The sequence below is a fragment of the Balaenoptera ricei genome, chromosome 11 (genome assembly GCF_028023285.1).
Source record: "Balaenoptera ricei isolate mBalRic1 chromosome 11, mBalRic1.hap2, whole genome shotgun sequence".
Classification (NCBI taxonomy): Eukaryota; Metazoa; Chordata; class Mammalia; order Artiodactyla; family Balaenopteridae; genus Balaenoptera; species Balaenoptera ricei.
The window spans coordinates 22,433,504-22,461,105 of NC_082649.1; the positions used below are offsets into that span (position 1 = coordinate 22,433,504).

Sequence of the window (27,602 nt, forward strand, 5' to 3'; positions counted from 1 at the left end):
TTTTTTAATCTTTTTTTTGAATTTTTGAATTTTATTTATTTTTTTATACAGCAGGTTCTTATTAGTCATCCATTTTATACACATCACTGTATATATGTCAATCCCAATCTCCCAGTTCATCACACCCCCCGCCCGCCCCCCCCACCTCCCCCCCACCCCCCCCACCCCCCGCCGCTTTCCCCCCTTGGTGTCCAAACGTTTGTTCTCTACATCTGTGTCTCTATTTCTGCCCTTCAGACCGGTTCATCTGTACCATTTTTCTAGGTTCTACATATATGCGTTAATATACGATATTTGTTTTTCTCTTTCTGACTTACTTCACTCTGTATGACAGTCTCTAGATCCATCCACGTGCAAGACAATTTTCTAAGCATTTCACTGATGTTAACTAATTTAATACTCATCGTAACCTTATGGTTTTTTAAAAAATAGTATTATTAACCCAAAAGTTTTAATTAATTGAAAATATCCTTTCTAGGAGCCTTAATTCTAAGGCTTAGATTTGGTATTAAATCTGTTAACAATAGTTATCGTTTGCTTACACGGACACTGGTGTATTAAGACCAAAACAAATACATTCCCTGCCCTCTTGCTGTAGGGAGAGTGGTCTAAGTCAAACTTCACCGAAGCTCTTAGTTAACTGCAGAAACCCACCCCCGCCCCTCTCCCCCCCCCCCCCCGCCCCCGCTCGAGGCTTCCACTAGGAACAGTTCTGAAGTCACTGGTGTGAAATGAGCTTGCCTTTGAGTCTCTGAAAGGTAAGTGTGAGTGGTAGCGGATGACTCAAAGTGTAACAATACTCAAAGGAACAAATATTGTTTCATTCAGTATTGCGGATGAAGTACCTCTAAAGGTTTTGTGCTGATCGAAGATATTTTGAAATTCGGTGAACTGGGGTGAGAGAGAAGAGTCGCTCCCAACAAAGCTGAGAACAGAGCTAAGAGATTTCGTAGAGAGGAAAAAGGCAACAACATTTTTGTAGAAAAGAACAATTCAACCTCCAAAATTCTGCACTAAATATTTAAAAGTACACAAACTCTCACGAGTGGAAGAGGTTTTTTGTTTTTGTTTTTTTGCCGCGCCGTGCGGCTTGTGGGATCTTATTTCCCCCACCAGGGATCGAACCTGGGCCCCCGGGATTCTTGATGGTTATTTTATCACAGAGGTTGTCAGAGCTGCAGGGGACGTTAGGGGTTACTCAGTCCGGCCTCCCTAGTGGGGCTTAGGAAAGAGCCACAACCAGCACCTGCACCCTGCCTCCTGCATCAGGGATTACCCGCCCCACCGGCCCTTCCCAGCGTTAATAGTAGTCAAGCTAAGCCGCTCTTGCGCTATGATACAAGTATCTTCCCACTGGGGCTCTTTCTCTTGTCTACATTTTTCCAAAACACGTTCTCATGCGTTGCTGATTTTTCATAGACTGATCAATGCCACGTCCTAAAGTGGATAACAAAAGACAAATGAGGGCGTCTCCAGGCTGGCGGGCGTATCACAAAAGCAAATGGAAAGGAATCGCAGAGCCGGGATTCTTGTACCACTCAGAAAACGGGAATCCGGGGATTTCTGATCAGGAGGTGGGGAAATCAGTCCGTCGAATGCAGAATGCAGCGGCGGAGGGACCCTGTGAACGTCCGGGTGTGTGTCTCCCCGGCACGCAGAGCTGAGTCGGCCAGCCAGGGTTGGCTTGTGTCCAACAACGTGTGTCAGGCCTGGTTCCACCTGTTATCAGGTATTTGCCAGGTAAATTCACCACTCCAAGTGTTGTGCATCAGTTTTGTGGTGGCTGTGAAATACACTTTGACACCTGACTCACACTGTGGTTGTGACGATTAATCCAGGAAAAGAGCGATTAGATGCATTGCTATAAAACGCCTGGAAGTACTGCAGGAAGAAGTTGAATAAAAAAAGTCTCGTGTGTGACGAGGTGGCCGAGTGGTTAAGGCGATGGACTGCTAATCCATTGTGCTCTGCACGCGTGGGTTCGAATCCCATCCTCGTCGGTGTGCTGCGCATATGAAGAGCAAATGTTCTTTTTTGGTGAGTTAATTCTTTACTCATCACGCAGTTGAGTAATTCCTTCTAATCCCCCCTGTTCTCCGCTTCCTCAGTAGCATTTTCCTGGCTGTGAACTTTGTTAACTGATATGCTTGATTCATGTTTCATTCTCCCACAAAATGTTCATTCCATTACAAGTTTTGCTTAGCAGGGATTCCCCATTGAGGAAATAATTGAAGAATTAATTGAGGACCATAGAAAAACATTGCCTAATAAATTTAGAGGCGCTGATAAAATTGTCTATAGAGTAATGTACACAAAATTATGGGTTATTTAAGGCATTATCGGGCTGATTTTATCTCTATGCAATTTTTGTCTATTATCTTTTAACTTTAAAAGCAACCATTCTTGTCTAAGGATCCCAGTCTTTGACAAGGAAGAGTATGTATCTCTTAGAGATATGACAAAACTAAAAAGTACACGCTATACAACATTCTCAGTTAGGGCTAAATATTTCTTCTTGAGAAAAGGTAATAAAAATATAGGACTCCCCTGATGGTCCAGCGGTTAAGACTGCACTTCCCCTGCAGGGGGCAGGGGTTTGATCCCTGGTAGGGGAAGTAAGATCCCGCCCGCATGCCGCGCGCGATGCACAACCCCGCCCCCCAAAAATGTTAGTAACGTGTAGTTTCTACATGTGACTTCCATATTAGACCTTGGGAGGAAAAAAAAAGAATAATGTATTTCTTCATTTTTTAATTTATTTATTGCCATTTTGGAGTAAGTACTACATTCACATGATTCAAAAACTATAAAAATCTACACACCAAAGTTTTGTCACCAATACTGGCCTTCATGTGTCATTCCAGAAACAAAAAATGCACGTATAATATTAAGCTCTCCAAGATATATTATTTTTTAATTGAAGTATAGTTGATTTACAATATTGTGTTAATTTCTGCTGTAGAGCAAAGTGATTCAGATATATAATATATATATATATATATATATATATATATATATATACACACACACACATTCTTTATATATGTATGTTCTTTTCCATTGTGATTTATCACGGGATTTGAAATATAGTTCCCTGTGCTATACAGTAGGACCTTGTTGTCATCCATTCTATATATAATAGTTTGCATCTGTTACCCCCAAACTCCCAATCCTTCCCTCCCCAACCACCCCTCCCCTTGGCAACCACAAGTCTGTTCTCTATGTCTGTGAGCCCATTTCTGTTTCATAGATAAGTTCATTTGTGTCATATTTTAGATTCCACATATAAGTGATATCATATGGTATTTGTCTTTCTCTTTCTGACTTACTTCACTTAGTATGATAATCTCTAGTTCCATCCATGTTGCTGCAAATGGCATTATTTCATTCTTTTTTATGGCTGAGCAATATTCATTGTGTATATGTACCACATCTTCTTTATCTATTCATCTGTCGATGGACATTTAGGTTGTTTCCATGTCTTGGCTATTGTGAATAGTGCTGCTTTGAACATAGGGGTGCATGTAACCAAGATATATTGTTAAATGAAAAAAAGCATAGTGCAAGACAATGTGTATAATGCTACTTATTCAAAAAAGGTAAATATATCTATATCTGAATATATACAAAATTTTGCATGTGTCTATAGCTGTAATATAAATGTCTAGAAGGAGATAAGCTGTGTTCTAGGGTGTATTCATTTGTAAGATGTTGCCACATTTCCTCCATAAGGATTGTACTGATTTGCACCCCCAACCAAGTAAGTAGAAAGGAGACCAGACCACACCTGCTTCTGCAGCCCTGTAAGAGGGATTATTATTTCAACTAGCATCGTCACAGATCATCTAAATGGAAGCACAAACACCCACAGTGGAAGGAAATAGGAATCCTGATTTCTCATAAGCTTGGTGACTTTGGTTTATTACAGACTTTCTGGATAATCAGTGGCAGTTTATAGACTGAACTGATTAAAGATTCAAGATTTAATGGATTTGGGGTATTGGTGAGATTGAGCCTCTGTGTGGTTTTATGGTAGAACTCATTTGATTGTTTTATTAGAATGAAAATTTTAAATGTCTAAATCAGAGATCTGAAATTGGATCACTGGATTCGAGGCATTAGATCATATGCAACTGATGAGATTACTCTAGTTCAGTCGTTCTCTAAAGTGCAGTTCTCCCAAGTAACAGCATTATCATCACTTGGAAACTTGTTAGAAGTACAAACTCCAGGGCTGGGGCCCAACAATTTGTGCTTGAACAAGCTCTTAGGATAATCCTGATTTATGCTAAAGTTTGAAACTCTAGTTTTGTTTTGTTTTATTTCAAAACATGGTTAACCTAGTTTCTGTCCATCTTGGTAATATCTTTTCTCCCCAGGATGCACATTTCTCCCATCATTCCAACATCAACATGAGTGTCTATCTTGATTTTTCCCTGCTCTACCAGGATTAATCGTTCTAACCCCTACTCTGCCCACAGAGCTAGGACCCACAGAGCAAGCTAATGTGGTGTAAAGACACCAGCCAGAGACCACCAGGAGCAAACCTGACAAAATCAGTGTAATGAATTAATGCAGCGACAGGATACTCCAAGGTAACCGGGAAATACCTCTCAACAAGAGAAATGAGAGAAACCTCGTTTATTAATAATTGAGTTACTTTAGACGACTCTGAAGAGGCTCTAAGGGGAGCGGGTCTGGGTTGGTGGCTATTTCTGAAGCGGGATTATAAGAAGCGCGGATTAGCTAGGGATTGGGTATTGTCATGAAGAGAGGGCTGTTTTAGGTATCCCAGTAATACGTGGACGTAGCCGACCGGGTCTGGGGCGTCGTAAGAAGGCAGTTATCACTCAAAGAGGGGGCCGTAGTGGCATTTTACAGCTGCTGCATGATCTTGGGGAAAACATTGTTTCCTGTTTACTTTGCAGCTGGCATTACCTGTATCTGTCCTCCCAGCCCGATAACAGCAGCTTCACATTTTTCTTTTTCAATTGGAGTAGGTTTTCTTCCTTTTCATCTAGACAGGTTCCTGAGCCTCGGCTTCAAGGAACTACTCCCCGGTTGCTTCGACTTTGATTGTTCAGGAGACTTTGGAGAGGAAGGAGGCCGAGGTTTCCTCCTTTTCACCCCAATCCAAGGGGCCTAAGAGACGAGGCGCGGGAGAACGGCCCGCAGAGGGAACTTGCGCTCTCGCGTTCTCTGCCTGCTGCTGGGTTTTGAGGCCTTTCCAGGCTAGGGTTGGGGTCGGGGTGGGTGGTGAGGAAGGCAGAACAGAAGGCCAACTCGCGTGAATTATCCAGGCGAATTGCCAGGTCTCCTCCTGCGGACGCCCAGCAGCGAAGAAAGCGCCCCCCGCTGGAGGTCGGCGGTAGGGTTGCCGGGTAAAACAACTCCCAGTTAATTTGAATTTCAGATAAAGAACGAACAATTTTTTACATACAAATGTGGCAAACCTAGTTGGTGGCTGCGCGTCCGTGAGCGGCCTTCAGGGCAGGGCGGGCGGCAGGGAGGGTTACCTTCCTCGACGATTCAGAGGCCAGAGGGCGTCTCCATCTCAGGAAATGTCACTCTCCCGCCCTTCCCACCGGCTCCCGAGGGTTTGTAAACTTCCAAGAGAAAATGCCCATTTCTGACCTCTCCAGGGCTCAGCCCACTTGAGAATCTCAGAAAGAGGCATTAAATGATGGCTTGAGAACTCCTTCGCTTTGAAATATAACTCTCACTCCTTGAAGCTGAACGAATGTATCATTACGTCGGAAAGGAGTGTTATTCAAAAAAAGGGGAGAAATGAGCTCCTTCAAGTCACTTACCCGAGAGGCAAATGCAAAACTAGACCCAAAGGTCGCATCGAGATATGAACTCCGATCATCAGATTCAAAGCCCATAATGCTAACCGTTACACAGCAGGACAGTTACCGGGCGGTGTTTACGGTGATGTTTAAGTGAAATGAACTAGCGGCCTCGGCTGCGGCGGAACTGGCGGCTCCTGAGCTCCCACTGACCCAGAGGAATCCCCCGGCCTCCGCCTTCCGCTCTCTCAGTCCACTTTTTTGCTCCAAGTCCAATTCTTTGGTTTCTTCATTCTCTTGCACCTCCAGTTCCCGCGAGTCTTCAAATACCCTGGCTGGAAGAGCGCCCCGGTCGAAATGGTGTGTTATGCGGCGATGCGGTGCCCCCTCCCGCTCCAGTTTCAATCCTGAGGTTCGCGGTTCTCTCTGGCGTGAGTTCCTGAAACGCTCTCGGTCGCCGGGCACAGCCTGCGGTGGCCGGAATGTTCGTAACCGCAAATGCAGGTAAAACTAAAAGGTACTACCCTAATCAACGCTATGCAGAATAGTTTTAAGAACCTGGTTGCAATGTATATGTATTTCTAGAAAATATAATATACCGAAACAACTTTAGAAGAAATAGAAAATCCGAGCAGACCAGTTACAGTTGAAGACATAAAGTTGTCAACAAACTACCCCCGAAAAAATATCAGACATAAGTTTCACAGGTGAATTTTAATAAACTAGTTACAGAACAGATAATTCTAATGCATTTAAAACTGTTCCAGAATATAGATAAAGAAGAGAATTTTCGGTCTTGGAAGGCGGGGGTGGGGGGGATGTGGGGGGATGGAGAACAGTCCAAATAATGATCTTGAAACCAAAACTGATTACCAATAAGAAAACCACATATTCTTATTCTTATTTATGCTGAATCCTAAATAAGATAGGAGCAGAATCCAGCAGCACGTTAGAGTAAATCATTTACTATGGCAAAATGGAGATGAGCATGAACATTGTTTAAAATTTTCAGAGCTTTAAACACAATTCACCATATTAGCATATCTAAGGAGAAACAGCATATATGCATTTAATAGATGTGGGGATGGCATTTTATTATGTTAACATCCATTTTGATATATTAAAAATTTTAAATAAAAAGAATAGATAGTTCCTTACTTAACGTGATAAACATATCTCACTTACATCAACATCATCCTGCTTTTCAGAGGAAACATTTTATGCCTTCTCTTTGAAGCTAGCAACATGTTAGAAAAATGTCCATTCTCACTGCTATTATTTTATATTGTTCTGGAGGAACTAGACAATGCATTTAACAAGAGAAATAAATGAATTTGAAAGAAAGAGTTAAAGTTATATGAAGGTATCCAAGGATTTGTTTATAAAATTAAATATATTTATAAAAATAAACGAGAAATCAATTGCCTTCACACACACACACACAAACATGAAAGACCCCGACTTACAATAGCAACAAAAGAGATAAAACGTTGAGAAATAAACTTTCTTCTGTTTTGTTTATTCATTTGTTTTTTTTTAAGATTCCACATATAAGTGATAATATTATAAATTTAAATATAATATAATATTCCATTGTGTATATATACCACATCTTCTTTATCCATTCATCTGTTGATTGACACTTAGATTGCTTTCACATCGTGGCTATTATAAATAATGCTGCTATGAACATTGGTGTGCATGTATATTTTTGAATTAATGTTTTCATTTTCTTTGGACACATACCCAGGAATGGAATTCCTAGATCATATGGTAGTTCTATTTTTATTTTTTTGAGGAACCTCCATACTGTTTTTCATAGTGGCTGCACCAATGTACATTCCCACCAACAGTGCATGAGGGTTCCCCTTTCTCCACGTCCTCTCCAACATTTGTTATTTACAGACTTTTTGATGATTGTCATTCTGACAGGTGTGAGGTGATATTTCATTGTGGTTTTGATTTGCATTTCTCTGATGATTAGAGATGTTGAGCATATTTTCATGTGCCTGTTGGCTATCTGTATGTCTTCTTTGGAAAAATGTCTATTCTGGTCTTCTGCTCATTTTTAAATCAGGTTGTTTGTTTGTTTTTTGATATTGAGTTGTATGAGCTGTTTATACATTTTGGGTATTAACCCATTATCAGTCATATCATTTGCAAATGCTTTCTCTCATTCAGTATGTTGTCTTTTTGTTTTGTTGAGAAATAAATTTAAGAGCAAATTACAAGATCAATAGTAAGAAAACTTTAAATATTGTTGACTGAATCAAGATATGGAGAAGAAGGCATATCAATTTTCTCTACATGTTAGTCTAGGTGTTTAGTATAATACCAATAAAAATTAACATAGAATTTTGTTTTCAGACTGGATAAACAGCTTCTAAAGTTTATGTGAAAAGTAAACAAGCATTAGTAGTCAGGAAAATTCAGAAAAGAATAGCAAAAAAGACACAGACCTTTTGGGTTTTAAAACATATTACAAGCTATAATGAATAAAACATTGTAGTATGAACAGGATAGAAAATCCAAGAGTAGGCACAAATATTTAAGAATTTGATAAAAATGGCATTTCAAGTCAGTGGAGAAAAGATAGATTATTCAGTAAATGGTACTGGGACATCTGGGTAGACATCTAAAAAAAGTTAAGTGTAATCCACACCTCACATTTTACAACTGAATAGTTTCTAGGTGGTTCAAAAATTTAAAAAGGAAAAAAATAAAACCATAAAATTCCTAGAAGAAACCACATGAGAATTTTCCTTTATAGTCTTGGCACAAGGGAGGCCTTTCATGAAATCACAGGAAACATAAAGTATTAGTAAATTTACTTAAAAATTTAAAATTTCTGTGTAACTAAAATGACCATAAACTAGAGTGGAAAAATTCCAAATTACCACAACGGGCTAATTTCCCTAATATAAAATGATCATGCCAATCAGTATAAAGACCATCACAAAAGGAAAAAGGGAAAGGGTATGAACAAAAACTTCACAGAAAGAAAATGTACATGAATATTAATTTATTCAATTTTGTTCATATTTAAAGAAATGCTAATTAATACTACAATAATATACCATTTTTTCTTATTTTGACAAAGATCAAAAAGTTTGATGAAGATTGGGGGTGGTATCACTTTCAGATATTATTAGAGAGCTGCAAATTTTCATAACTATTAATACTTTTGAGGGCAATTTAGTAGTCTATATTCATAACTGCATATATTCTTTGACTCAGAAATTCTACATCTCGGAATTTGCCCTAGAGATATACTCATACATGGGTAAGATGATGTATGTATGAAACTATTTAATTTAGTATGGTTTATAAATAGAAAATAATTGGAAATAACCTAGTTGCTCATCCATAGAGGACTGCCTAAAAAAATCTATATCATGAAATATTATACAACTGTCAAAAATAAAGAGGTAAATCTATGTCTATGGCTCTGGGAAAAACTCCAAGATATATTATTAAATTAAACAAGCAAAATAGGGAGCTGTATGCATAATATTCTACTATTTGTGTAAAATAATGGAGATAAATTATAAATAAATATTTGCTTCTATATGTATAAAATATCTCTGAAAACCTACAGAAGAAATCAAAGGTTTTGGCTGTTTCTAGGGGATGAAATTAAGTGACCGGGGGGTAGGAGTAGGATGGAAATTTTTATTAAATAGTTCTTAAATTTGAAAATGTTTAAATAGATGGGGGGGGAGGGAAAGAGGGAGACTAGTACATATCCAGGATCCCTTATCCACAGTTCCAAACTCTATAAAATTCTGAAAACTCTTTTTTCCCCCATGAATTTGGCACTAAAACTCATCTGAGGCAAATCTCGAAGTGAACTGAACTGGGATTTTTTTTTTTATAGTCTTAAAAAATCTGAATTCTGAAACACAGTTACTCCCAAAGGTTTATGTGTAACGAACACCATATACTCACCTACATTTATAAGTATTCATTTTGCCATATTTGCACTCTCTCTCACATACTCTCTGCTGAAGTATTTGATAGCAAATTATAGACATCATGACATACCACCCTTGAACATTTCAGTTCCCATCTCTAAAAAATAAGGACATTTTCTGGGACTTCCCTGGTGGTCCAATGGTTAGGACTCTGTGCTCTCAATGCAGGGGGCACAGGTTGAATCCCTGGTTGGGGAAATAAGACCCTGCATGCCACACAGTGCAGCCAAAAACAATATCTTAAAAAATAAGGACATTTGCCTACAGAACTGCAATACCATTGTCAAGCTCAACAGAAGAGAAAAGTCAAAGGGAGATGTTTCAGTGTATTCCCTTTTGTACTTTTTGTATTTTGAATCTGTGGCTCTATAACTTATTCAATAGATAATACAATTTTAAATTAGAAACAAATTGGATGAGACCTTTAATACATAAAATTGACCAGAAAGCTATGGGATCTGTCAAGGCATCATTAAAGGACAGGAAAGGATTCACAAGCACCCAATTAATATTAGAGATTGAGGGAAAAATCATTTCATTTTAATGCCCAACTAATTTGGGGCTGGTGTGCGTAGAGCTTTCATCAAGTCAGTACAGACAGAAGCAGGGTAGGCACAGAAAGCCAACCCAAATCCAACACAAGTGTCTATTGCTTTGAAGTAAGATTTTGTTCTCTCTGTCATAGAGAGTCCAATGTAGTCAACTTGCCATTAGGTGACTGGCTGTTCCCACTGTGATGTTATACCATATCTAGGGTTTCGGATTGGTTGTAGCTCAACAGTGGTGGTGTCTTGATTAGCTTTAGTGAAAGAAAGCCTTTTTTTTTTTTTTTTTTTGAGGCTATGCACATCCTTTATCATGGTAGTCATGGTCACCATGTTCAAAAGTTCCTTGATCAAACACTGAGCTGAAAAAACAGTTGCTGACATCCATAGGGCAGATCAGCTTGCCCACTTGCTTACTGAAACCTCTTACATGGTGGGTTAGTGAAGATTTGTACGGGACACAAATATTTTTACACTTGAAGCTAACCACATACCAGCTAGTTACCTCAATCTCTGTGTTACCAATCCTCCAAAACATTTTCTCCTCCTTCTCTTTTTGAGCTTACGACATAACACACAGTAGACTCAGTATCCCAATATACCTGTTTCCAGATTCAGGTGACCCTCAATCTTTTTAGTAAGCCATGTAGTCAGCATTTCTTCTTGTCTCTGAGCTAATGGCATTTTAAATATTTTGAGTAGAAAGTCCCAATTCTAAGTTAAAAATAATCCCTTCTGTACCAAGACACTCATCAAGGTACTGCTATAGGGGAATCTTCCTCCAAACAGACAAGTGGGAGCCAGTCTTTCTCTGGACCACAAGGAAGTCCAATGTGCTGTCCACTTGACCCTAGAGTCTAACCGGCCTGAGTCCTATAGTTGACCTACTTAACAAGCACACATAAACCAGTTAAAGAGCCTAATTAACTGTTAGTGAGATATTTGAGAGCATGAAAACTGTGTTTACTTGTCACAGATAGGCATCAAAAATGGAAGAGAATAACACATTTAAAGCCCAAGTGAAGTTGAGCATTTACTCCCATTTTATAGTTTTTAGGAAAGTTGTACTGAGGGCTTTGCAAGTGAGATATGCTGGAGAAAGTGATCAGGATTGGGGGCAAGTTTTCTTCATGCTGGTGCTCTTAATACACAGTTATTGGATATTTGGAAGAAGCTGAAGTAAAGGATGAAGCTTGAGTTTATTTAATGACCTCAGGTGGCTAGGTTGCGTAAAACAACTAAAGAAATTTACACAGCTACAGTTTTGGAGTTAAAATGCATCATGGAACCTCCATTAACATGCAAGATGCTTTTTTATTACTGTGATAAAATAAATAAACAACGAGGTTCCATTAAGACAAAGCAAAACATAGTTTAATCTATGAAATACCACCATTCTGTTTGGCATAATAAAATTAATGAATGACAAACAGTACTTATAATTATGCTCTTTGGTACTAATAAAGATAATTTAATAGGTTTTGGACTGATTTTATATTACTACTAAGAATCCAGACAACTTTGTAGCAAACAAACAAACAAATAAAACCAAAACAAACAAACAAACAAAAAAATCAAAAAACAAATCAAAAGAAGGAGGGAAGAAAGGTAGGAAGGAAAGAAGACCTCTATCAATATGTAGGGGCCTGGTCAAATAAATTGCCAGGCATGTACTTGATGTACTATGATTGTGCAGCCACTAAATGAGTTAGACCTGCCTGACTGATAAAGATGTCTGGGATACATGACGTGAAAACGTTAAAATAAGTGATGGGGGAAAAGCTAAATGTAAAATAGCTCAATGCCTGTCTATCCATCTATCTATCTAACGTGTGTGAGAGAGAGAGACAGAGACAGAGATGAGAATTATACATGCAAATTCCAAGCTAACGGTGACAGCGGTTATCTCAGGGAAGTGAGGCTTAGGAGGGACAGGATGGGATTTCACCTTTTACTTTATTAATTTTGGCATTGTCTGAGCCTTTTAAAAAGTCATAGGTAATGTATTAATTTTTTAAATGTGTTAAAAATAAGCATTTTCAATAATTAACGGTTTGTGCTTCATCTGTGTTTTCAGTTTAAAACCTATCTGGGGCTCACACACGTAACGAATTCTAATTATGTGATTCACCGTTGAAATCGAACCGGACGCCCAGGAAATTGGCAGCTGGTTCCAGGTGAGGCACGCGCAGGAGGTAGGAAACGAGACACTGAATCCTAGACCGGCCGGAAGTGCCCGTGCGCGGTGGGCCCCGCGGTGGGCTGGCGTCTTCCCCGCAGGGCCATTGTTCCCGGCGCGCTCCTCCCAATGTCGGGGCGGGAGCCCCCAACCTCCTCACCTTTTCCAGGTCCGGTGAGTCGGCCCGGGAACCGGGGTGGGGTGGGTGTGGCTGAGAAAGGGGTGTAGAAAGTGAGCCTCGGCCCCGGGGAGGGCGGAGTGGGGGGAGGGGGCGGTGGTCGTGCCCCGCGATCCTGGAGCCGATCCGTCACCCGGGCTGGGGGGACGTTACGCGGGAGAGGTCTCGGAGAGGGGTCACCGCGGTGAATAATGGCAGCAGGATTAGGACTCAGGGCAGGAAACGCCTGGAGTCTGGGGAAATATCCTCGGGGACAAGGAAGTTAAGGACAAATTTGTAAAGACTTTTTGCAGCCTTCCTCGTGGAGAGCCAGTGTATATACACTCTCACTCTTTGGTTCTAAAAGCAGATGAAGGGGCGTTGAATGGACTGCTTGTCAAGTGCAGAATGTGACATTTTCCGATTCCCTTTCCCTTAGTTCATTGATTCTCAAACCTTGGAGTGCATACAAATCCCTGGGGAGCCTAGAAATTAAAGGTACATAATCAGGCCTCCCTGCTCTTCCCCTCCCACCCCTAAGCCCCGGATTGCGATTCCCTAGCTGTCTGCCACAGGGCCTGTCAAGCTGGAATTCAGCTTCTGGTCTGCACTCCTGACGTTTTGGAGACGCTCGGTCCTCCAGGGTCTCAGGCACTGCCTGGATATGAGCACACTTTTCTCTTGGGCTTCTGTGGATTCTTAGGACTGTCCGCAAAAAGAATTTGACCTTAAGAAACTTACTTAACTTCCCCTGGCCCCCATTTCTTATCTAGTGAAATAGTGATTGTAATCAAACCTCAGAGGGTAATTGTGAGGATTAAATATGGCCTTGTATCTGAAAGCATGTTGTAGACTGTTGTGCAGTGTTGGCTGTTACTCTTAGGAAGCAGCAGAGCAGTGTGGAAAGCTCACAGGACTTGCAGTCGACCTAAGCTTTCCTTTCTGTAAATTTAGTAAAAATGATACCAGCCTTAATGGTTGTTTTGAAGATTAATTTTAAAAACTCAAGTAAAGATTTCAATAAAATTTAGTTCATTTAGTCAAAGACGAGAACAGCAGGGACTTCCCTGGTGGTCCAGTGGGTAAGACTCCACGCTCCCAATGCAAGGGGCCGGGGTTCTATCCCTGATCAGGCAACTAGATCCCGCCCCCCCCCCAACTAAATCATCCCCCGTGCCGCAAATAAGACCCGGCGCAGCCAAATAAATTAATTAATTTAAAAAAAATTATTTTTAAAGGCAAGAGCAATATTTCCATTTATTCTTTCTCTAATTTGATTTTTATACAGTGAGTCTGAACTTTTTAACCATTCTGAGTGATCTGTATGGCCCTTAATTCCTCCGTGAACTCCGTATGGTATTATTGCTATTTCTTTTTCACATTAAAAAACTGAGATTGAAACAAGATAAGAAATTGGCACAAGGTCGAACAATTAGTAAAAGTTAGAACTGGAATAAAACCTAGGTCTGGGTAACTTGAAAATCTATGCTTTTTGTACATTATGACCTTATATTTTCCACTATTCTCATCTTTGGTCACCAAGTCACTTTACTTTCAGTGAAGAGCTTTAGGTGTATGACAGTTGCTTATATTATCAGTTTTTTTTATCATTAACTATTGCCATTTTTCTACCTAAACAATGATTTTTACTGCTTAGGGGGGAACTTCCAAAGGTGTTTCTAAAACATAGCTCCAGCTAGAGGGTACCTTTTAAGCTGTTCAAGGTCAAAATGAATACAGACTCCAAGGAGGTTATATCCCTGGATGTTCAAGCTCGTGATGTTTGGGAAGAACTGACAGTGAAAGCAGAGGCAGAAAGTCACCTCCAAATGCAGGAATCCGGACTGAAACGCAATAATCCACTGGCAAGGGAGATCTTCCGAAGGCGCTTTCGACAGCTCTGCTACCAAGAGACCCCTGGACCAAGGGAGGCTCTCACCCGACTCCGGGATCTTTGCTACCAGTGGTTGAGGCCGCATGTGAGCACGAAGGAGCAGATTCTGGACCTGCTGGTGCTGGAGCAGTTCCTGTGTATCCTGCCCAAGGAGGTGCAGGGCTGGGTGCAGGAGCAATGTCCAGAGAGTGGGGAAGAGGCAGTGATTTTGCTGGAGGATCTGGAGAGAGAGCTCGATGAACCACAGCACGAGGTAGGAAGGGAGATTCACCAGGGAAAGAGTATATGTAGGTCACCAAGGACCCTTGTGTCCTCTGCTTTGTATCCTCTTGACTTTGCTGATTAAATAAGACCCAGCTTTCTGCTTCTTTCTGGGAAATGTTTCTTTAGACAATTAATTTCTTCAGAAGTCAAATCTTGTCTCTTTATTTCTAGATAGTAGCCTACAGACACCGACGAGAAGTCCTCTCTAAAGAGACAGTGTCTCTAGGAGAGCAGATGTCACTGGGCCTTCAGTCCCAGCCTAAGGAGGCCCAGCTCACATGTGACCCTGCTCAGGAGCCCCACCGTATCGGAAAGACAGGTGAGGGACGGGATTTATCTGGTGTTGAACATATCCCACCTGGTCAAGTACAAACCAACAAAAAACCAGAGCTGGGAAACCAGGGGGTCAGAAGACGCTTTACCGGCAATGTTCAGTGCTTCCGAGTGCCTAGTGTGCTTGTCTTTGTCCCGATCCCCTGCATGCAGTCTTCTGCTGGGTACCATCCTGGAAGGTCTCTTGTCTCCTGGCACATGGTACATCAGGAAGACTTTTAGGAAGACATTAGGAATCACTGTGGAGCACAGCTTTAGAGAATGGGCTTCAAGGTTTGACAGACCGGTTCATATCATGGCTTTGCCTCTTGGAAGCTGCTTGTACCTGGGCAGGTTACTTAACCGATTGATCAAGGTTTCTTCATCTGCAAAATGGGGTTAATAATAGTATTGTCTTAGTCTGCTCAGGCTGCTGTAACAGAATATCACAGACTGGGTGGCTTAAACAACAGAAGTTTTTTTTCTCATAGTTCTGGAGGCTAGAAATTGAAGATCAGAGTGCCATCAGAGTTGGTTTCTGGTGAGACCTGTCTTCCTGGATTGTAGAGAGTGACCTTCTTGCTGTGTCCTCACATGGGCATTCCTCTCTGCGTGTGCCTGTGGAGAGAGGGAGAGAGAGAGTCAGAGAGTGCTCTGGTAGTTCTTCCTCTTCTTCTAAGGACATCAGTTCTGTTGGATTATGGCCCCACCTTTAATTACCTTAATTATCTCCCTAAAGACCTTATCTCCAAAAACAAGGCTTCAGGGCTTCCCTGGTGGTGCAGTGGTTAAGAATCCTCCTGCCAATGCAGGAGACATGGGTTCGAGCCCTGGTCTGGGAAGATCCCACATGCCGCGGAGCAACTAAGCCCGTGTGCCACAACTACTGAGCCTGCACTCTAGAGCCCGCGAGCCACAACTACTGAGCCCACACACCTAGAGCCCGTGCTCCACAACAAGAGAAGCCACTGCAATGAGAAGCCTGCGCACCGCAACGAAGAGTAGGCCCCGCTCGCCGCAACTAGAGAAACCCGAGTGCAGCATCGAACACCCAATGCAGCCAAAATTAAATAAATAAATAAACAAAAAAGGGCTTCAACATATGAATTTGGGGTGGGGATGACACAGTTCAGTCTATAACAAAGATGTACCTCAGAAGGTTGTTGTGAGCATTGAATACAAACAATTTGTGAAAAACACTTGGCACGCATTATTCTTAATATATAGTAACTGTTCTTATCAGAAATTACCAGTGCCACCCTTGTCAGTTTGGGTTTACATTTGCAGTCAGAAGATATGAGATATGCTTACTAGGTGGCAGACTGGATGAGAAAATCCAATGGAATAGACTTTGCCATTTCCTTGTATGCAATCTCCTTAGTGGTGTCAGTACTGGGCACCAGTGGGTATAGTAGTGGGCACTTGGGGCTGAGTCAGCTGCCTTCCCATTCTAGCTCTCCCTGCAGCAGTTGGCTCCAAATTCTGTCTAATTTCCCACACATAACATCACAGCCTCTTTCTGACTTTTTGTTACCCTTCTGGTAACCCATCTACAGCAGAGGTTTCCTGTTTTCATTTTCACATTACCTCCATATGTATCAAAGTCACAGCTTTTCTTGCCGCTCTGCATCCTGCTTCTATTTATTTCATTTGTCCTACCAATCATACAGTTATCATGGGTTTTGGAACACATCTCTTGATTTAAATTAAAATTATATTGATGAGTAAATTCTGTGCACACTGCAGACCTTCCTTTGACTCCCATGACTTCATCTTATTAAAATTCTTTCTGTTTTCATTTTCCCCCTTTATGAGCATCTTTCCAGTCAGTTCCTTTGCTACTTTCTTCCTCCTCTCCCCATGAACTTGGATTTTTCATTTTCTATCTATTTTCTCCCTTCTTCTACTTTCTAAACTGCACCTAGAACCCTGCTGAGAACACTTCTTCCAGGGTACATCTGAGTACGTCTATTCCCCCATCCATCCATCTAGTCATTCATTCATTCATTCAACAAATATTTATTAAGCATCTACAGTGGCTACAGGAGAGTATCCAGAGGGCACCTACAGATCAGAGAATTCTCCCTATAGGACTATCAATGCAGGTGTGTGTTACACATTTAGGACAAGCTTATTTTGTAAAGCAACATAGTAAGTGTTTGGGATTAAAAGGACCAAATCCAAGTTCCAGCTGTTTTGTTTTTTAGCCAAGCAACATTTAATGTTACTTTATATCACCGAGTTTGAATTTCGTTTAGAATTCATAGTGATAGTAAAAAAAAATCCAAATAATGCATAAGTTTACATAGTAAAAAGTAAAAGTTCTCTAAGTCCAACTCCCCAGGAGTAACCACTCTTGTCAAATTGCTGTATATTTTCCAGACTTTTTTCTAAATATAGAGTCTGTCTAGCTATATGTCTGTCTTCCTTTTTATTTTTTTCCTATTTCTTTTTTTTTTTTCCCCTGGTTCTTTAAAGAAGTGGGATAATAGCATCGGGGGGTTTGTGGTGAATTCGTTTGATAATGTATGTGAAAGTGCTTTGTAAGTCATGGAAGGCTGTATAAATGATAATTATTAAAAGGTGAGAAATGTCTTCGTTTTTATATTCTACTCAGTTCCTTTGTGCATTTCAGATGTAAATGTGAAGTTTGGGCAGCAGTACTGATCTCACTTGTGGCCCATTTCTTCTCTGCAGGCACATTTCTGTTTTGCAAACCTGTTGTCATCTCCCAGCTAAAAGGAGGAGAAGAACCATGGTCTCACCCCAGAGGAGTCCTAAGAGGTACCTGTTCAGGTGTGTGAGGGACAGTGCAGTTAGATGTGGGAGAAAAAGCCAGATGTTGGCTAAAGGAGGGGGTTGGGGGCAATTTTCCTTGGGCTTTTCTGGGTTGCAAAGTGGGAATCACACCTGGGGAACCCTAAGAATTCCACAGCAGCTGCTCTCTAGCATTTAGACAGTTTGGGTCTGTTTGTTTCCATTCTCACCTTCAACTCCTCCAAGCAGAGAGGGTCTAATTGGGTTGGTTGGACACTGTCCAACATGAACCAGTCCTACAGGCAGCCTTTGCCTCAGCGCTGGTCCCTGGGCTAGTCAATTGAGGCCATAGTAGTAGCACTGATTTCAGTCCTTTCTCTTTTATTCATTCAGCAAATATTTATTGAGCAGCCACTATGTGCCAAGCTTGCTTCTCAGGGAATAAACCAGAAAGATCCTGTTTCCGTGGCGATGAGATTGTAGCAAGGGGGAGACAATAAGCATATAAATAAGGAGATGATATGTTAGGAGGTGGCGTTATGGAATGAAGCACAAATAGAACTGCCTAAGGGGGATTATGACTGCTATGGATGGGGCACACAGATTGTAGTTTTAAATAGAAGAATTAAGGTGAGAATTGAGCAAAAACTTGAAGGAAGTGAGAGAGTGAGGCTTGCTGTTATCTGAGGTCTGAGCTTTCCAGAAAGAGAGAGGTGCTAGAGCAAAGGCTTTGTGCTGGGGATGCACCCGGGATGGTTATGGATTAGAAACATAAAATACTGCCTGAAGCACCTAGAATAGGAGAAGCTCAACGCTTGTTCCATAAATGACTGAATGAATGAATGTATACATGAGGTCAGTTTCCTTGGAAAGGGTCACTTGGAGGCTCCCTACCTCACAGAGGGGAGGGAGTTCTCAGGGAAGACTCCAAAGAAGCCACTCTGATCCTGACCCTTCTCTTCCCATGAAGAAGTATAAAAAAAATTCTCTCCAGGCCCCATCCATGTTGGGGTGGACCGAGCTGCATTTCGCCAAAGAGGGCAAACCTCCCTCATTACCTAGAGGAAAGTGTTAACACACTGGCCCTTCTGCTTCTAACCTCCTCCTACTCTATGACATAGAGTGACATCAGGATAGAAGCACCTTGCATTTCTGTGCACATAGTGACCCTCCTGTCACTAGGCTCAGGGAACAAGTGACATTTACCTGGTCTTTTTTGTTTCAGATGGAATGACCAAGACTGAGGACAGAGAGTTGATGCTAAGGAAAGACTGTCCTGAGAGAGTGGAACCACATGGGAAAATGTCTTACGGACAGACCTGGGAGATATCACAGCAGGATCCGCGACACAGAGAAGTTGATGACCGCAAGGGTGGGGTAGAGAGGCACTGGGGAAACCCCTTAGGAGCTGGACCACACAGATGTGAAGAATGTGGGAAGAGCTTTGCTCAGAGCTCAGGTCTCGTTCGACATCAAAGAGTTCACACTGGAGAAAGACCCTACGAATGTAATGAGTGTGGGAAAACCTTCAGTCGGAGTTCGGGTCTTTTTAATCACCGAGGAATCCACAATATTCAGAAACGGTACCACTGTAAGGAGTGTGGGAAGGCCTTCAGTCAGAGTGCCGGTCTCATCCAGCATCAGAGAATCCACAAGGGAGAAAAGCCCTATCAATGCAGCCAGTGCAGCAAGAGCTACGGTCGGCGTTCATTTCTCATCGAGCATCAGAGAAGCCACACAGGGGAACGACCTCACCATTGCAACAAATGTGGGAAAAGCTTTAATCGCCATTGCAACCTTATCCGCCATCAGAAGATCCATGTGGTGGCTGAGCTGGTCTAATCCAAGCTGTGTGCAAGTTTTCCAGATCACTGGCCAAGTCGTGCAGGGTAGGTTGAGACTAGAAAACACCTTTCTTACTGTCTCCACTAAATGTATTTTGGTCTGGGGACATTCAAAGAGGCAGGTTTGGGTTTTTGAAGCTGCTACTTTCCCTTTGGTTCCTTTGCGCCTTCCTGTTTCTTACTACCCCCATCTCTCTTATTTATTCTCTTTGAGATGGCTGCTAAACTTTTCTAATAATGTAATAAATGGCACTGCTATAGCCAACATGCCAGGAAGATCTGTATCTGTGTTTAATCCCTAAAGATCACGTAGAGCTCTGCTGATGTTTTACAGTAAATGGGTCTTTGGCGTTCCCCGTGACTAGTACCTGCATAGTAAACACCTTTTGTGCCTACTGCTTCCCTCTGACACCTGCGTGATGCTCCCCTGGGATAGTGACCAGCACTGGCTGGATGCGTCGCTGTTTTTCAGAGTGCTTCCACTTACTTAACCACAGTTGGTCCTCACAACAACCACACAGGGAAATGAGTATTATCATTATCCTGTTTTACAGATGAGGAATTGAAGATTCACAAAACCCCAAGCCTCAGCACCAAGGCTTAAACCCTGGACTTCTATTTTTAGTAAATTTAAATTATGGAATAATTTTAGACTTATAACAAAGTTGCAAAGATAGATAGAGTGCTCGTATACCATTCACCCAGCTTCCTCTAATGTTAACATCTCACATCGGGTCTTCTTAGTTAAACCCTTGGCTTTTGACTCCAAATTCCAATCTGTTTACAGTGTCATGCTTCATACTGGTATTCTCAGATTTCCTCATTTAAGCTTAGTCACCTGAAATTCCCTTAGTGCTTTCCCATCACATCTTCAGTGTTACAAAAAGTCATCGGTATTCTGAGTACAAGACATCAGAGCGTTGGATCATCATCCATAAGATGCTTTAAAAACTACCGTATTAAATCTCCTGAGTTTTTCCCTTCTGTTGCTTTGCTTAGGTCTGGAGTTGTCTGCTGATGTTCTGATCTGATCTCATGTCCATTGTTTTTTTCACACTTAGGATCCTGGTGAATGCTCCCACTCAGTGTTCTACATACCTTCCCGTATAACTCTGTATTTTCTTTGGAACTGCTATCCTTTATCAGTCCTGACCTTTCCATCTGAAACAATAATCCAGTGAAAAGAAGGGACCTGTTGTAAGGGAGAAAATCTTCCAAATGAAATGCAAGAGTAGGAAGTTTGTGTATATCTGAAAAGTATATGAAGAGGGAATAATATGAGAAGGGCATGAGAAAGATAAAATCTGTGGTGCCAGGGGCCAAAAGAAGAAACAGTGGCCAGAAAGACAGAGAACATGTACGTGGGATGAAGAAAGGAAGGAAAAGTTCAGACAGTGGACATCAGTCGGTAAAAGGACTGAAGATGGGCATAGGAACTTATCCAGAATGGTACAGAATGGTTATGGATGTGTCAAGATTTGACTGTGCAGGGAAAATATGCAACAAACTGTCAACATGGTAACTAGGGTGGATGGGGGATTATACGGCCCTTTCACATTCTGTTACATATCTTTGAACTGTGAATGCGACGATCCTACAGAGGTGGTATGGACCCCCCTTCCCAGTTACTAGGGATGATGCCATGCACACACACAAGAATGTATGAAAAATTTATTACTCTCATCATGGAACTCTCTGGGGATAGCAGGGCAGCACCCAAGCTGGTCCAGAACTGGCTTGAGTAGCATAAGGAGAGTGAGAGCTAGTGGCCCTGGTTTTTATTGTGGTTAGGGGATGGGTCCAGGAAATAGTTCTCATTGCACAAATAGATAAGGGCTTGCATAGCTTGAACCTCCTTCAGGTGCCAAGTGAGGAGGCACTGGGATTTCTTATAAATTCGCCCAGATGTGGGGCAGAAGGGAAGGGGAAGATGGAGGTTGAAAGCTGTCAGTGATCAAACATCAAAAATGGAGTCAAGATTTTTCTTAAATTACAGTTTAAAGAGAATCAATTCAGGAGATGCTTTTATTTACCATGTGATTCTGGTCTCTCTGTCCTTATAAACTAAGGAGTAATTACAAATTTAGCATTCAATCAATTTTTAAAAAAATGTGTGTAACCAGAAAAAACATGTGTTAAAAAACCAAAAATCCATACTTGTCCATTTGACTACCTGAAACTCTCACTTCTGCAGAGTGGCTCACCTCCCACTGAAGTCAGCTGAGGCTTTCTAGAAAAGGTGAGCCCCCAGAGGCACCCTTTCCCCTCACCAGCCTCTTAAAGGGGATGTGGCTTATGGGACCAGAGGTGAAATTTCAGGGATTCCTGATCTGTTTGGAGACAGAACAACTCCTTCTTTCCCACTTCCTTCCCGAGAGGATCAGCTGGGACCTATGAGTAATTAAGAACATTTAGATTCAAACGGGCATTACTATGGTAGTGGTTAATTTTAATACACTGAGGACCCATAGTGTCCATCATATTTTCAAAAGGGTTGGAGAACTAAGTGAAGTTGAGAACCACTTCTGGAGGGGTGGTGGAATGACAAGAAATAGGCGTGGTGGAGCCTATTCAGAAAGAGCCCTGATTCACACACTTTCGTTTTGTATCATACACACACACACACACACACACACACACACACACACAGTCCCACATCAACCTTTTCATCTGCTCTCCTGGTTCACCAAGTTCTCTCTCCAGATCCTCCAGCACAGTCACCACCTCCTCTTCACATTCTGCATGACATCCTCACACTCGGACCAGTTGCTGGTCATCCTACCCTTGAATATTTAACAAGATGATACCCAATGCATCAGAGGCCAATGCTCTGGGGGCACTTTTAAGGTATAGAACTAATGGTTGAACAGAAAGGTATTACTATCAGATGAGCTAGATGAAGGCTGTAACCAGGAGATTCTCTGAAGCTCATATAGCAAGAAGTTAACTCAGAACTCAACTCACAATTTGGGAAATTCTAGATGTCTTCTACATTCTGTTCACCCTTAGGAAACTTTCTTTGACTCATAGAGAAAATGCAGGTATCTAGGGCAGTGTTTCCAGGTTTGCCCAATCCCCTTGGGAGCAAGGTAGAGAAATGGAGAGAGAAGGAATATACTAGACTTCTCTTTGAGATCACATCAAAGGCTGGCTTTCATCACAGCTCATGCTGTAGCCTTTCACAGTGACAGTACCTAACCAAGTGCTTGGTGTCATTTGCCACTTTCCAACTTCCTCCACTTCTATTATTTACTTTCCTGAATCTGTTTCCTTAGGTATGACTGAAATTCCAGTCTTATTCATGGGACTGTGGACTACCCAAGCCAGGAGAGTCACCACTGTTACCTGTACAACAGCTGATGAATAATGTAGGTGAGGGGTACTGTTCATGAGAAATAATATAAGTGGGTAGAAATCTTACTGGATAACTGAAGCTCTGGGTAACAAAGCTTCTAGTGCTAATTTTGCTACTAATTAGATGGGGAACTTGAGCAGTCCCTAAATTTCTCTGTGTTTCAGCACAGAAGTGAATCTTTTAGTTTCTAGGGGGTCTTTAAAAGTGACCATGGGGAGGAGTTAAACTAAAATATTTTTAAAGAGTCTACAAATTAGCCATAATACCTTTAATTTTGTCTGGTAGCAAGGTGACTGTTCCTCAAGAGGTAAAAGCAGTGCAAGAGTTAAAATGTGTCTAGAGTGAGTGCTGGCCTCCTATACCAATATATGTATATATCTTGAGGGAATTAGAATTATTAAAAAAGCATTATGCATGCAAAGCTTTATCACTGTAATACTGAAAGGGAATATATGTCTAAGGAAAATTCATAAGTAATGCTCCAAATCATGAGATAGATGTGTATGTATAACCAGAGTCTTTGACCCAAGAACAAATACATGCAAAAGGACATCGACAAAGACTGTTGGACATATTTTCTCAGATTTTAGGGGTCTGGGATTTCATTTTACTCTAGTAACAAGCTAATTAACTTAGCCTGTGATTGTTTCATGGAATCTGGCATAAAATACGAGTTCCTGGGTCAGAAACAAAGGATTTTATATGATTCCAAGGAGGCCCAATGCCTTTCACATTTTGCCTTCAGAATTTCATTGTGTTTCGCCAATGCATCGATGCCCGCCCACCTCCCCACCCCCAAATAGCCATACTATTTCAAAGTCCTTGTAATTGTTATTCTTCTCCAATTCTCAAAAACCTTAGGCATGACAGTCCTCCTTGGGCCTTTTGTGCTCCTACATGTCTTGTTGCATGGGTCCAGGATATAAGGCCCTGATCTTTTTTTTACTTTTTTTCTTTTTTTCCCAGCCCATTTCTTATAGATAGCAAGCCTAACACTTGTTATTCATAGATAGCAAACAGCATGAGATCATCGTATTTGCATCAGTTGCCCTTGCCCCCAAGTCCCAAGGAGGTGACATGATGGGCTCAGGTGGATGCTATACACACAACATGCCTATGTTGCATCCAGGGAAGCCTGAATTTAGGAAATCCTCAGCTTTTATAACAAGCAGTAAGTAAGCCTGGTAATTGACCACTGGGATATGTTATCTCATCTTCCAAGATTACCAGCTACATAAACAATCTTGAGGAATAGACTGGTAAAAAAATGACCAGGGTCTTGTCCTAATTCTGTTTTGTTCTTTTATTCCTTTTTTTTTAAACAGTGTGCTCGTGACGTCCTATTAAAATTTATGTATTTATTCTTCTCATAGTTTATTTTTTTGTCAATCCCCACTGGAATATAAACTCCATGAGGGCAGAAATCTTTGTCCTTTTATTGTTACTGTTGTATCCTGAATATCTAAAACAGTGTCTGGCTCAGAAGAGTGACTCAATTAACATTATTGTTCATGTACAAGACTCCTACAGGTTAAATAATTTAAAGCTGTTAAGTCCATGTGTATATCATTTTCAACTTTACTATACAGTATATACTGACATTGCTTTTTTTTTTTTTGGCTGTGCCATGTGGGATCTTAGTTCCCTGATCAGGGATCAAACCCATGCCCCCGGCATAGGGAGCACAGAGTCTTAACCACTGGACCACCAGGGAAGTCCCTGACATTGCTTTTAAAGATGAGCATACCGGCTTACACACCCATCAGCTGTGTACAAGGGTTCAAAAATTTTCACATTCTTACTAGCAAATATTATTGAAGCTCTGCAAAATTTTGCTGAGGTACGGATATGAAATGGCTTAAAATTTGTTTCCTCTTAGTAGATAATGAGGTTAAGGATCTTTGCTTATGTTTGTTGGTCATTCCAGATTCCACATCTATGAATTGCCTGTGTATAGTTCTTATCAATTATTCTGTTTGATTGTTGGCTTTTTTCTTATTTGTTAATGCTCTCTGTATAGTCTGGATACTGATCCTTGTTGATCATATGGCTTGCAAATATCTTTTGTCAGTCTTCTGTCTGTAGTTTCTGCTTGTTTCCTGTATCTTTTGATGTAGTTTTAAATTTTAATGATGTCAAATTTACTAAATTTTTCCTTCACATTTTGTGCAGTTTGATTTATTCAAGAGCATAAAAAAATGCTTCCAATTTTTTTCTAAAAGTGTGAAAGTTTTGCTTTTTGACTTTTAAGTCTTTAAACAACTGGAAGTAATTTGTTATTTGTCAACCAAATTTTTTTTTTTCCATTTATATCAAAACATTGCAGTGCTATTTATCAAATACTGTATATACACATATACACCTACATGCCTACATCTATATTTATTTCTATAAGTAACTGTAGATATTGGGACTTGAGTTCACGCTAATACCTTCAGTTCCAATCCAACACCACAGGATTCATTTCGGCCTTTCTCTTTTTCAGGTTTGTAACTCCTTTTCTGACATGAGGAATCTGGCTCCCAGTATCTTGTATATTTACTTAATTGATTAATCCTTCCTGCGTGTAATCAATTTCCCCATGTCGTCTTGCTCCTCTCATGGGCTCAGACCTCAGATCTTACATTGGTGAAACGTGAATGGGGTCTGTGGAGTAGGTAGTTGTAATATTTCAGTGTAAATTCTCCTGCTGTAGCTTCCTCCCTTCACCCCTCTGAACACTCTTCTCACTCACTGGGGCTCCGAACTCACCCTGGGCTGGGCTGCCACCTCCTCTCCCACTTCCCTTGGCCCTACCTAAAGGCTTTTGGATGGAATTGTTCAGGAAGGAAGGTAGGATTTTGTTTAATTTAAAAGAAAATTACTATGGAAAATTTCAAACATATATAAGTGTAAAGAGAATATTACAATGAACCCCCCTCTGCCTGTCATGCAACTTCAACAACTCTCATCTTTGCACCATTTTCTTTCTTTCTCTGTTTCTTTCTGAGTATTTCAAAGCAAATCTAGACATTATATCAGTTCACCCACAAGTACAAATTTCAGTATGAATTTCTGACAAATGAGGACTTTTTTCTTAACATAAACATAGTATCATTATGGCAACTAAATTGGTAGTGATTCCTTAATGTCATTGTGTTATAGTTTTCCCAGTTGTCTCAAATATGCCATTTTACAGTTGTTTTGGTCTGATTAGGGCCCAAATAAGGTTTACCGTTGCATTTGGTTGGTACATCTATTCAGTCTCTTTTAATCTATGACAGCTCCCCTTTCTCCCCTGCCTTTTTGAAAGATGCCATTTATTTGTTGAAGAACCTGAATCTTCTGTTCTATAGAATATAGAATGTCCCACATTCTGGATTTGGTTGATTACTTCTTTTAAGTATCATTTAACTCATTAATTCTCAAACTCAACTGCATACTGGAATCACCTAGGAAATATTTAAAGTCATTCATGCCTGAGTCCCACCCTCTGACATTCTGATTTAATTGATTTCGGTTTCAGCCAAGGTATCAGGATGTTTTAAAAGCTCCCCAATGATCCTAATGTGCTGAGGTGTTTGAAAACTGCTTAACTTGCTTCTGTATCTCACCTATACAAAGGCATTAGGATCTAGAAACTAGATTCAGTTTCACTTATTTTGCCAGTACTTCATGGCAATGCCCTGTACCTCCTGTGGCAGCTCATCAAGAGAAGAATATTTTCTAGTAGTTTTCCTTTGTAACAGCCTTGACATCTCTCATTTTCTTAAGTTTTATCTCTTTGTTATCCTTTGAACTGCAGAGGGAATGAAAACTAAGGAATAAAAACTCAGGAAGGGGGCTTCCCTGGTGGCGCAGTGGTTGAGAGTCTGCCTGCCGATGCAGGGGACACGGCTTCGAGCCCTGGTCTGGTAGGATCCCACATGCCGTGGAGCAACTGGGCCCGTGAGCCACAATTACTGAGCCTACGCGTCTGGAGCCTGTGCTCCGCAACAAGAGAGGCCGTGACAGTGAGAAGCCCGCGCACCGCGATGAAGAGTGGCCCCCGCTTGCCACAACTAGAGAAAGCCCTCGCACAGAAACGAAGACCCAACACAGCCAAAAATAAATAAATAAATAAATAAATTTATTTTAAAAAACCAAAAAAACTCAGGAAGGTATCAGCATGGTATTCTTCCATTTAATAAACTTCTATCAAACTTGTATTCCATGGGTAGAAAGGGGACTTACTGACATCTTGGTCCACCAAAATAACTTTGCAGTCATTTCTGGCTTAAAATCTAATCCTGCCTGGTTCAAAGGAATCTCGGGGCTTCCATTTTAGGGTAGGCCTAATTTATTATAGGCCAGGCATTGTTCTAAGCACTTTACACAAAAACTCACCTTAATGCTCACAACATCCCTTTCATCAATGCAATAATCAATAAACAGTCTATAATAATAATAGAAAAGAGTTTCATTCGAGCCAAACTGAGGACTGTAACCCAAGAGACATGGATTCAAGAAGCACTTGAATTGTGTTCTGTCAGACTACAAAATGGGGGGCGGGG

The 27,602-nt window shown here is 41.1% G+C and overlaps 1 protein-coding gene and 1 non-coding gene across 5 annotated transcripts; both read left to right on the forward strand.

Annotated features, from left to right (window-relative positions):
• The first annotated feature begins 1,918 nt into the window (after nt 1-1,918).
• On the forward strand, nt 1,919-2,000 carry TRNAS-GCU (transfer RNA serine (anticodon GCU)). The gene has a single exon. It is a non-coding gene; the product is annotated as a tRNA-Ser (tRNA).
• A 10,580-nt stretch (nt 2,001-12,580) lies between these two features.
• ZSCAN9 (zinc finger and SCAN domain containing 9) lies at nt 12,581-27,120 on the forward strand. Of its 4 annotated transcripts, none has more exons than XM_059938153.1 (6): nt 12,581-12,661; nt 14,302-14,791; nt 14,974-15,121; nt 17,812-17,910; nt 19,097-19,760; nt 26,855-27,120. In XM_059938153.1, exons 2-5 carry the CDS (start codon nt 14,375-14,377, stop codon nt 19,711-19,713), a joined length of 1,281 nt encoding a protein of 426 aa, XP_059794136.1. In that variant the 5' UTR covers nt 12,581-12,661; nt 14,302-14,374; the 3' UTR covers nt 19,714-19,760; nt 26,855-27,120. The 4 variants fall into 4 exon arrangements, with proteins under 4 accessions (XP_059794136.1, XP_059794137.1, XP_059794135.1 ...); XM_059938154.1 differs by lacking the exon at nt 26,855-27,120 and adding an exon at nt 22,991-23,055; XM_059938152.1 differs by lacking the exon at nt 26,855-27,120 and adding an exon at nt 20,777-22,980.
• The last annotated feature ends 482 nt before the right edge of the window (nt 27,121-27,602 follow it).

Bases quoted from the DNA above. Each gene is read 5' to 3' on its own strand.
- ZSCAN9 (XM_059938153.1), top strand. From the start codon at position 14,375: ATGAATACAGACTCCAAGGAGGTTATATCCCTGGATGTTCAAGCTCGT. The intron at 14,792-14,973 runs GTAGGAAGGGAG...CTTTATTTCTAG, and splicing joins TCGATGAACCACAGCACGAG to ATAGTAGCCTACAGACACCG. The intron at 17,911-19,096 runs GTGTGTGAGGGA...TTTTTGTTTCAG, and splicing joins CCTAAGAGGTACCTGTTCAG to ATGGAATGACCAAGACTGAG.